A 12,026-nucleotide genomic window follows, 5' to 3' on the forward strand; every position below is an offset into this window, starting at 1 on the left:
CTGGCCGCAAACCCGCGATCCTCCTGTCTCAACCTCCCAAGTACTGACAACTGAGAGCCAAGTCCATTCAACTACCCACATTAATTCTATGCACCTGGTAATTATTCAATTCCTCATATCATTTTCCACCCATAATCATGGTTCTTAATAAACAAATTTAAAAATCAAGAAGAAAAGACAATTGCAGAACCTTTATCCCTGTCCAATACTACCTGGACTGGAATTTAGGTGCCTGAGAGGTGCCTGGGTTCCGTCTAAGAGCTGCCACTTTGAAAGGGAGCAAGGGCTCCCTTTGGGTGGTGGAAAGAATTACAGCTTAATGGCCAGAGCCAATGTTTCCTTGGCGTAACAGGCAGCTTTCTGTACAGTACAAATAATAGGCCACATCTATTTGCCTATTCTGAGTGTGCTAGAAATGTATGTTGTCTCACATCCCCAGAGGAGATCTTAATTAAAACCTAATTATGTACTCTAAGTCGGTTTTATTTTGGAACTCGGGGAGGTGGGATTTTTGATTTTAGGAAACGCAGTGCCTAATAAGTAGGTGGGAAGGGGAACGTCAACACTGCCTGAGCCCTGTAATCTGTCCCTCCTCGGCGGCGTGGCCGGGGTGGCTTCTCGGTTCCAGAGTGGGCTTAGAGCAACCCACTGGGTGCCGCCCTGCGCGGGTGGCACCACAGTGCCACTCCCCGGTGCCGCTCCACAGGACCAGAGGGAGGATCAGACACCCCAGCCCCTGCCGAGTTTCTGGTGGTGCCGATTCCAAAGCCTGCCAGATGCAGGGGTTAAGAAATCAAATGAGTCTCCAGAGATGATGGGATTTTATTGGTGGTTTACTCCTCTAGGGCTAGCGGAAGCTGAGCCCAAGGGCTCTGGCAGCGCGGTCCCATCTTCCTGCTCCCCAGCACACCACACCTCCTGGTATCATTCCCGGCCTTGGCCTCTCTCCTGTCCACCTGCCTCGGAAGCCCAGGGTCCCCTCGGCCCGAGTCTCTGCGCCGTGTGACCTACCACACGAGGTAAATTTTACTGGGCCTTCTGGGGCCGGGCAGGCAGAGCACAGGGGTCTCAGCCGGAGTCGGGCAGGAGACAGGGAAGTAGCAGAGGGCTGCGGGGGACTCTGGCACCGGGGCGGGCGCTGGGGGGGCGGCAGCCAGGGCGGGGCTCGTGTAGGTGGGGAAGATGACCGGAGGGAGGGAGGAGCATGAGCCCTGGGGCGCTGGGGAGGCAGGTGGCACCAGCGGCAGGAGGAGGCAGCAGTAATTGGCATTGGGCTGCTGGGCAGGGGCGAAAGCAAAGACGGAGCAGTAAGGGGAGTATTCAACACAGAACAGGGGGTGCTCGCTGCTGTGACCTGCACAAAAGAAAAAGAGCAGTCAGGGAGCAGCACTGGGGAGGGCGCAACAGACTGCGCTGAGTCCACACTCCAAGGTCGGTCTTCGGGGCCAGCTGGGGCCCCGGAGGTGAGGTGGTGGCAGGCCTGCGCACGGGGCACCCACTTAGTCCCGGGCCTCACCTGGGCAGAGGCAGGCAAGTTCTTCCCCAGCGAGTTCCAGAAACGTCCCGGTGGCCAGGGCCAGGAGGAAGGCTCCGTCCTCCCTCATCCCCCACGGCCTGGCTCACAAGCCTCTCTGGCGGCCACAGATGGCGGCCCTCAGGGTCCCGCTGCCGCCAGCGCTGGCCCCAGCCCTCCAGCTGCCCCGGTGGGCGGGAGGCTGTGGTCCTGCCCTGATCTGGCCTTTCTGTGGCAGAGGGGAAGCTTGGGGAAGGGCAAGCAGCAGCGAGACCGTGGTGGGATCACGGGAAGAGGGAGAGGCAGGTGGACCGGAGGGGTCCAAGTGCAGTAATGACTTATCTGCCAGCCTCCCCTGAGGCAGGATGCGGTTGCCCCCACGGAGCCATGATTCACCATGACTCCCCCCAGGCCTGCCGCTAGCCAGCTCCGTCACCTTGAATCTACTGCTTACCTTCCCAGAACCTCATCTGCACAATGAGACAGGGCGGTGCGTAGACCTGCGGCTGCCAGGCAGAACCCCAGCTTCTTAGAAATAGAAATGGAGGCTCAGCTCACCCAAACCTACAGTCAGAACCTGTATCTTGTTTTTTTTTTTTTTCCCCAGTACTGGGCATTGAACCTAGGAGCATTCTGACTCATGAGATGTACCCCTGGCCCTATTTTTTTATTCTTTATTTTGAAACAGGGTCTCACTGAGTTGCAGAGGGCCTAAGTGGCTGAGGCTGTCTGCAAGCTGCGATCCTCCTGTCTCAGCCTCCCAAGTGCTGGGATTACAAGTGTGTGCCACCATGCCTGGCTAAGAACCTGCACCTTAGGCAGGTGTTGCCTACCAGCGTTCAAGTTGGAGTAGCAAGCCTCTGAGACGTGGCTAGAAGCTCTGTCGCTTTACTGGTGACCCAGCAGCTGCTGTGGTTTGTACCAGTGAACCGAAGGCCCATGTCTTTGAGGGTAGGTCCCCAGGGCAGTGCTGGTAGGCGGTGGGGGCCTTTGGCAGGCAGGGCCTGTGGTAGGTCCTTGGGCACTGGAGGTGTGCCCTCGAAGGGGACTGAGGGACTCTGGCCCTTCCTCTTCCTCTCTTTTGCTTCCTGGCCTTGAAGTGAGCCTCTTTTGCCCGCCACGCGTTCCTGCCATGAGGTGCTGGCTCGCTGGCCACAGGGCTACAAGCAGTGGGTCCACTGAATCTTGGGTTGGAACCTAATACTATGAGCCAAGACACACCTTTTTATTTATAAACTAAGTATCTTAGGTATTTCATTATAGAGGCATGAGGCTGACTGACAGAAACTCTGGGTCAGAAATCGGGAGTAGGGATTTGTAGTTTAGTGAAGGAACTCCCTGGGGATTCTTTTTTCTTTTTGAAGTATTGGGAATTGAACCCAGGGGTATTCTCCCTCTAAGATACACCCACCAGCCATATTTATTTATTTGTTTATTTTTATTTTGAAACAGGCTCTTGCTAAGTTATCATGAACTGGTCTTGAAACTCTGATCCTCCTATATCTCAGCCTCCCAAGTATTGATTGGGATTACAGGTGTGTACCACTACACCAGCTCGCTTTCACTTTACTTTTTTTTGGGGGGGGTACTGGGGATTAAACCCAAGGGCATTCTATCTCTGAGCTGACCCCTGGGGTCTTGATAAATTGCTGAGGGTCTTGCAAAACTGCTGAGGCTGGGCTTGAACCTGCCATTCTCCTATCTCAGCCTCCCCTGGTGATTCTTATCATCAGAGAAGTTTGGGAAATTATGTCACTGAAACCACTCACTTATGATTCTAAAATGAGTGACTATAAACTGTAGTAACCATCCCTTTGAAAACCATTCCCTAGGCCAGGCGTGGTGGCGCACACTTGTAATCCCTGTGCTTGGGAGGCACAGACAGGAGGATCATGCAGGTTCGAAGCCAGCCTCAGCTGGTTTAAGAGACCCTGTTTCCAAATAAAATATATTAAAAAGTAGGTCTGGGAGTGTAGCCCGGAGGTAGAAGGCCTCTGGGTTCCATCCCCAGGACCACCAAAAAAAAAAAAAAAAAAAAATCTCCATATTGCCGGGCGTGGTGGCGCACGCTTGTAATCCCCGCGCTTGGTAGGCAGAGACAGGAGGATCACGCAGGTTCGAAGCCAGCCGCGCGCGCTGGTTTAGGAGACCCTGTTTCCAAATAAAAATGTAAAAATAGGTCTGGGAGTGTAGCCCGGAGATAGAAGGGCTTCCAGGAACCCCAGTACCACCAAAAAAAAAAAAAAAAAGAAAACCATCCCCTACAAGTGGAGGGTCTCTGTCCAACAGAGGGACCCAGGAGAGCCTTGCACAGAGGATTCAGTTAAATATCATCTGCGGCCGGGCGTGGTGGCGCATGCTTGTAATCCCCGCGCTTGGTAGGCAGAGACAGGAGGATCATGCAGGTTCGAAGCCAGCCGCGCGCGCTGGTTTAGGAGACCCTGTTTCCAAATAAAAATGTAAAAATAGGTCTGGGAGTGTAGCCCGGAGATAGAAGGGCTTCCAGGAACCCCAGTACCACCAAAAAAAAAAAAAAGAAAGAAAACCATCCCCTACAAGTGGAGGGTCTCCGTCCAACAGAGGGACCCAGGAAGGAGAGCCTTGCACAGAGGATTCAGTTAAATATCATCTGCGGCCGGGCGTGGTGGCACACGCTTGTAATCCCTGTGCTTGGGAGGCAGAGACAGGAGGATCGCGCAGGTTCAAAGCCAGCCGTGCGCGCTGGCTTAGGAGACCCTGTTTCCAAATAAAAATGTAAAAATAGGTCTGGGAGTGTAGCCCGGAGATAGAAGGGCTTCCAGGAACCCCAGTACCACCAAATAAATAATAAATAAATAAATAAATAAATAAATAAATAACATCTGCGTTTTCCTTCCCAGTGTCTCCTGGAGTGGCTCATACTTTTCAGGACTTTTTTTCTGCACATACGTGCCGTGCCCCATTCTTGGTGTTCTCATCTCACTCCTCCTACTCCACCCACTGTCCTAGGGAGACGCACTTGCAGTTCACCCCTCTGGCTCCCTCAAGCCCCTGGATTCCTATTAGCAGCAGCGAGTGTGCTGATGAACTTCTGGGCCTTCCCACCAGCTGTCCTGCACTCAAAGACCACACCACAAGCCAGCGCAGCCCAGCCCCTTCTCGCTCTCTGTGACCTGGGAAGGCAGGCCCCACTGGCCTGGTGTCCTGGCCAGATCCCTGAGGCCTCCATTTTTCCTCATCCCAGGTTCTAAATCACCAAATTCTGCCCAGTGTCCTTAAACACCCCTCAGGCCCCTCTTTCTGCTCTTCCTGCTCAGGCTCCAGGTCAGGCCCTTCTTGTTCTTGCCCAACCCTCCCCGCTGGCCTCTTCTCCCTGCAACAGCCACAGACAGCAGGCTGTCTGCATCACTCCCTGCGGAGAACTCTTGGGGGACCAAGGCTCCATCGCCTTCAGCTCGACCTCCAAGGCCCTTGGGGAATGGGCTTTTGTCCATCTACAGGGCCTCAGCATTATCCTTCTCACTTCCTAATTTGTAGCCTGGCCCTATAGCAGCCCTTCTCCAACTCACATGTACACAAATATGCCTGCAATTTTGTCAGGTGCAGATTCAGAGTCAGTAAGTCTGGGCGGGGGGGGGGGTGCTCAGGTTCCCATTTCTTTCTTTTTCTTTTTCTTTTCTTTTTGTGGTACTGGAGGTGGAACACAGGGGCTTTTTACCTCTGGGCTATGGTCCTAGACCTATTTTTTATGTTTTATTTGGAAACAGGGTCTCACTAAGTTGCTGAGGCTGGCTTTGAACCTTCGTGATCCTCCTGTCTCAGACTCCCAAGTACTGGGATTACACATGTGAGCCACTGCGCCCGGCTTAGGTTTCCGTTTCTAACAAGCTCTCCCTCCGGTGATGTCTCTGCTGTTATCCTGGGGGCCCTTGGGGGCCCAAGGCCCTCGACTGTCCGTCTCGCTCCTCCAGGCCTCGGTACGCTCAGCACCTCCTGCGGGCGCTTCCTGCTTGCTCTCTTTGCCTGGCTAATCAACCCCTGTCCTTTAGGACTTTCACTTGTTGGCTAATCCCACAGGCTCTGAGACTTACCTTGGTCAGGGCGTGCGCTGTACCATTTGCCCTGTTGGCTGGGAGCCCCTGGAGGGCAGGTCCTATTTGATTTCTGTATTCCCAGGGCACAGCAGTGAGTGAGAGGGGGACGAAGGGCCGAATGAATGAGCAGTGGATGAAAAAAACCAAAAAACCCAATTTGCCCTGGTAGCCCACCCGCGGGGATGGGAGCAAGGAGTGGGGGAGTTTAACTTTCCTGTAGATTCGGGATACATGGATGACTTCAATGATGATCATAAAGCTTTTCATCGTTCTAACATCTCTCTGACTCACAGCTTCAATTAAAGTTTCTTTTCCCAAACAGTTTCCTCCGCTCTTCCTGGTGCAGCAGGTAGTATTAGAAGTAGGATATATGGAGGGGGAAAGACTGGGGATCAACCTTTACCCAAGGCCCAGTCAACACCCAGGGCCTCCATTCCCCAATCTGTAGCTTCATATTACTGATGAGGAAACTAAGTTGAGGAGTTGCCAGCTTGCGTTTGTAGGGCTCTAAGTGGCAGAGTCAAGATTCTGAGCCAGGGCTTCACATTCTGGGTTCTGACAGCTCCGAGCCCCTCTGTCTCAGAAACATTAGCGAATAATGAACGGAGGACCATGGTTCTCTCTATGAAAATGGGAGCATGCACTTATATTGGCTTTGTTATTTTCTAACTTGGGCAGATAGCTTGGAAAGTTGCTGGACACCAGCTGGGCTTGCTGGGAAACCCATTCATCTTGGCCTTTCGGAGAAAATCTTCAATAGAATTTATTTGCAAGGCAAATTATGAAGATTTAGGATTTGCCCTCAAATTCCCCTTCCAGGCTGCTCTTTAAATATTTCCCAATCCAAAAGAAGCCACAGTTATTTTAGATTTTTATCTTTTAAAACCTGAATTCACTGCTTTTGCTTTGTTTTACAAGAACATGTCTTCAAGATAAGCCACAATAAGACAGACTAGGTCTGGCTCCTTCTACAGATCTGAAGTTGGTAATGACTAACGTTGAATTCAATAACAAGTGAGGATAATTTCAGAACACTTGGCTTTAGTTTTAAAGGGCAAGATTTTGGAAACGGACTCCGAGGACTCTGTCCAGATCCATTCTCCTGGAACATAACTGGGGGTTCTGCCCAAGCCCCAGGTGAGAATGGAGAGCAAGAGAGTGCACACTGGCTTCCCTTGTGCCTGGCCCTGCCCCGGGTGGAGAGCGTTTCAGGACGCCAGGCCTCTGGGTGCTTCCCACATCCTGGAAAGGAGAGGCGGCTGGGGTCCAACCCAGGCTGGGGCTGGGAAATGTCTGGAGAACAGGCAGGAGTGGAGGACACCAGAGCTCCCTGATGGTCTTCAGACCCTGCACTTGCTGGGCCAGTGGACGGCTCTGCGTCTCGCTGGTCCAGGGTTCTGAAACACATGCACCTCTGCCAGCCTTGCTTCTCACCCCTGACCAGTTCGCCCCGGTCACGAAGGAGGAGTTCTGAATCTGTTGCATCAGACCCAGCTGGATCTTGACACACCGCCTGAATTTTTCCATCTTTTTGGAGATGAAGCGTCTATCTTGGGCTTGGCGAATGTTTCCTGATTATTCATCTTTTTCCATTTGGTGTTTTGCTTTGGAGGCTCAGAGTGTAGTAAAAAAGCATCTGTACCTGCATTTATGTTAAGAGATTTTGAAAAGTATATTTCTGGTTTTTGTGAAGGAGAAAAAAACGGGGGCGGGGGAAGACAACCTTCAGACAGGAAAATAAAGTTTTCTATTCCATTCCTTACCAAGTGCTGTTCTCACGTGGCAGCTATGATGGTGTTATAGTCTACGGCGTGTTACAGTGGCAGGCGCTGTTCTAATGGCCGAGCACGCGTCCTATCTCCATGTCTTCATAGAAATCCCAGCTGGTGGGATCTGTTTTTATCCCTATTTTATAGCTGATGAAATGGAGGCACCGAGAAACTACTTGCCAAAAGGTACACTGCAGATAAGAAATGGGGTCCGGATGCTAATCCAAACATTTTGATTGCAGAACACTTGTCCATCAACCGTACACCCCAGTGCACGGAGAGGAAGGAGAGAACAGCTCAAACCAGCTTCTCCAGAGACAGTTCCGTGGGTCTCGTGAACATAACTGTGTGACTCCACGCACATAGTTGGAGGACAGTGAGAATCTGGCACCTTCTCCATTATGAGTAACTTTTTTTTTGTACTGGGGATTGAGCCCATGGGTGTTCTACCTCTGAGGTACACCCACAGCCCGATTTGATATTTTACTTTGAAACAGGGTCTTGCTTAGTGGCTGAGGCTGGCTTCAAATCTGCGGTCCTCCTGTCTCAGACTCTCAGGTACAGGGATCACAGAGGGCACTCACTGGTCCCGTGTTGTTAGAAGAGGCTTCAGGGACAGTTCACATATAGGCAAAAACTTTTGTGTGTGTGGTACTAGGGATAGAACACAGGGGCATTCTACCTCCGAGCTACACCCCCAGTCCTTTTTTTAAAATTTTTTTTATTTTGAAACGGGATCTGAGTTGCGGAGGGCCTCACTAAGTAGCCGAGGCTGTCTGTGAACCATGATACTCCTTTCTCAGCCTCCCAAATGCTGGGATTACAAGCGTGCGCCACCACGCCCGGCTAGCAAAAACTCTTTTTATGACGTGGCTTATTATCGTGATTGTGCCTGACATGACTGGGATGGAGGGGTGGTCAGCTTCTCCGCAGATGTGCTGGACATGGTGATACGGTGTGGTAATCGCAGAGGGATTCCACTGGGCTTGGGGCCTTGGTTCTGCCGAGGTCTGACAGGGGAAGAAGGTTTGGTGATACACGGACAACTCTGGGTCACCCCCAGAATGCCTTAGGAAACACTTCTCTTTGGAAATGAAGTAAAGCAGGAAACTGTGCTTCTGGCTAGTGAAATGATATCAGCATCCAGAAAATTCGGGTACCAACGAATCCTCTTGTCCTGTGACAGCAGGACGTTTATCCAAATTGTCTGCTCTGTCACCACCCACAACTTGACTTTTCCTGAACGGGCTCAGCTTAGCCCCCCCCCCGCCCCGCCCCCCATCTCTAGGCTCTCATTCCACTACACTAATCAGGAGCTCTCAGGGTGAGTCTACACACGATAAACAAATGGATGGATGGATTGTAACACACCGGTGCTCAGCTTTTAGCCAGCTTCTTGATCAACCTAGACTGCTGCACCCCGATTCGGCTTTGGGGACACTGCCATCAACCCCTAGGACCGCTCTGCTGGCGAGGCGGCCAGCCCCTTGGCCAGACCCCCGCTGCTTGGATCTTGGGATGGGCTTGGGCCAAAATGCAATGATGATGCTGGTGGTTCGTAAAACACTTTTACTACAAGTAACATCCCTCGTGGGATGAAAAAGATATCTGTTTGCCGGCTTGGTTCTCTTGCTCAAACCTTGGTGTTTTTCAGTCTGGTCATTTTTCGAATTTGGTGTTTCATAGAATGGAAAGTGAATTAATCCCCCCCTTCCTTTTTGTGTTAGTGCTGTAAGTTTCACATGGCATTTGCTTAATCTGAAAAACATCTGTATTCATCAGCTACACTAAATCACCAAGTGGGCCTCAACAGCTCATTTTAATGATTTTTCTCCACAGATGACAGAGCAAACCGCTACCAGGTTGTAGCAAGAAAGTTAAAGGTTATCTAGAATACATGGAGTTGCCTTAATTAAACTTACACTAAAATTTTTTCAATTAAAAAGCCCTCAATTCAACAAATTATAACTTGTTTTTGAAATATATGCAGAATGACCTCATATGCTTTATTTCAGCCTTAAAACAGTTGAATTAGGAGCCTAAATCCTATTACAGTTTTTAAAATGAGAAATCAACCATGATGCTACTTTTCCCTGATTAAATAAAGGAGCAAGAACAGGGGCTTTGCCTGAGAAGACATTGTTGCAAAAGGCAATTTGGAGCCAGGTGTGGTGGCACAGGCCTGTAATCAAAGTCTTGGGAGGCTGAGACAGGACGATCACAAGTTTGAGGGCAGCCTCAGCAACTCAGTGAGGCTCTCATCAATCTAGACCCTGTTTCCAAATACATATATACATACATACATAAACAAACAAGTAAAGAAAAAAGGGCTGGGAGTGTAGCCCAGAGGTAGAATGCCCCTGGGTTTCATCCCCAGTATAACACACACACACACACACACACACACACACACACACACACAGTCAATTTGGAGGCTGAGGTACAGCTCAGTGGAAGAGCAATTGCCCCGGGTTCCGGCCCTAGCGCGGGCAGGGGTCGTGGTTGGAGTCAGTTTGGTTTTTACTTCATTATAGCAATAAACCGTGGGTGGATAATCTGAGCGAACGCTGCCATTTTCTAAAACTGGGTTAAGATTCAACTGGACGGGTGGTTGCATGACAGAAGCTATTTAGGATTAGAAAGTAGCTGTGATTTGGATTTTAATGAATTGCACGCTATTTACAAATTCTTCTGCAGTTAGTTTGGATCCTTTCCCAGAAGGCAGACCTTTCCGCCTAGTTACCTCGACTTACACGCCGGCTCCCAGGGGGATTCAAGTTTGTCCTACAGATGTTGGCTTTGATGGGGGATGAGCCCAAGGGACGCTAAACTTTCAGTTGATTTTAGCTGCTTTCTGGATACTATTAAGTCATTTCTGCCTGAAGCAGAAGGCTGGCCTGTGATTTGAAGGCAGCTCAAGAGTGAATTATTTACCAAATTGCACAAAGGAAAGGATTTAGCAAGTTCCTTTCTCCCAGAGAGGACAGACCTAGGACTGGAGGACTTTATTACTCTCCCTTTCGGCTCTAATCATGCCATTCAGATGCTTTTGAAAGCAGCCCTTGCCTGAGTCATAAAACTTGATACCTGAGGCCAAATGCCTTTACCCCCCAAGAAGGGCCCAGGGAGATGAAAAGGTGTCATTCTAGGGAGTGTCACACAGAGCCCTGGAGCGCTCGGGACTTGGGCAGCAGGACAGTGACTTTGTATAATCCATGTCACTTTGGCCTGAAATTCTACCCTGACATGGATTTTACCACATGCACAGGACCATTGGCTTTCCAAAACTCTTGGAAACACTTGGAGAACACGAGGTTTAACCAATTCCACCAGTTGGACTTGTCGTGATCTTTAAGATGGGGAATTTGGATGCTGTGAATGTCAGTAAGCCGTCACTCACCTGGAGAGGGTTTGCTGGGTTCTGGTTTCCTTGGAGTCATAGTACTCTTATGTTTCTGCTTGACTGATGGTTGGTCTATTGCTGGAAGTCTAGAATCACATTTAACTCCAGAGGTCTTGGTACATGATCTTGGTTCAGTTAGGGGATCCTCCTCGCCAGAACTCTACCAAAAAGGAAAGATATCTGAGTATCAGTATCCTAGCAGGTAATCTTTTGTGGGCAGATTAAAAATGATGAGGTGAATGCAGAGACCCTTCCTACAACAAATGGAAGCGCTGGTCGTGGTAGCTGCATGCCTATAATTCCAGAATTTGGAAGGCTGAGGTAGGAGGATCCGGGTTCAAGGCCAGCCCCAGCAATTTAGAAAGACCTTATTTAAAAAAAAAAAAAAAATATATATATATATATATATATATATGGCTGTGGGCATAGCTTGGAGGTAGAATAACTCTGGGTTCAATCCTCGGCACAAGAAAAAAACAATAAGAAAGGACCTGAAGCACCTGCCGTGCTCATCTCTCCTGCCAGTGAGATTTTAATGGATTGGGAATGTCAGTTTAGGAATAACAGAAAACTTAGTAAGTTTATTTTGTAGAACATTCTGGGAAAAATACATTTCTGACTCTAATACTTAGATGACCAATAAACAGCCCATGTTAAAAGCTCCATATGAAAAAGGAGAAAAAAATTCAGTGCTTTTAAATTTCTTGGTGTTTCTCATTTGGACTACTTTGGTGTGGGTGAGGGGGAAATGTCCTTTTGTTAGTCGTATCCTTGACAATGAAAAGGAAATTGAGATAGTGTGGTAGAGACTGATTAAATCAGACCTCAGTTTCAATATTCTGACTTGTTGGGTGCAATATAAGACAGATGACGCTCTGAAAAGTCCCCTCCTTGTCAATCTTCTATAAAGAAGTCAGTATAAATCTGTGCACAGGCGAATCATGACTCTGGCAGTGGCAGAATATCTCACCACAGCCTCGCAGATGCAATAAAGATTATCCAGGCATTCAACAGCTTTATACTTGGTCGCACTTACGCCCACCAAAGATATGATGAAGACGATATAAATGTAGGGGAAACCTGGACTTGAGCGGGGACTGAAGTCCAGGTCTTAGGGCTTTAGGTCCTGGTGCTGGCGTGATTTGCTGAGCACACACGCTCCAACAGACGAGACCACCAGGGCCACCCCTCCCCCAGACGGCGGGGGGGGGGTTTCTACGTTGCACACGCATCCAGGCCTGGAAAGCTCTCTGAAGATGTGGTCTCTG

General features: G+C 49.8%; 1 protein-coding gene across 1 annotated transcript in view; it reads right to left on the reverse strand.

Annotated features, from left to right (window-relative positions):
• Nucleotides 1–1,007: 1,007 nt before the first annotated feature.
• The window catches only part of LOC308274826 (putative E3 ubiquitin-protein ligase MARCHF10), a gene marked incomplete at both ends in the record, with an annotated part of 47,711 nt that continues 36,692 nt past the window's right edge, over nt 1,008–12,026 (reverse strand). Inside the window, 2 exons of the mRNA XM_080712729.1 lie at nt 1,008–1,354; nt 10,756–10,918. Coding sequence (XP_080568855.1) covers nt 1,008–1,354; nt 10,756–10,918 — 510 coding nt within the window. The remainder of the gene's footprint in view (nt 1,355–10,755; nt 10,919–12,026) is intronic.

The sequence above is a fragment of the Muscardinus avellanarius genome (genome assembly GCF_963383645.1).
Source record: "Muscardinus avellanarius genome assembly, chromosome: 16".
NCBI classification, from domain to species: Eukaryota; Metazoa; Chordata; class Mammalia; order Rodentia; family Gliridae; genus Muscardinus; species Muscardinus avellanarius.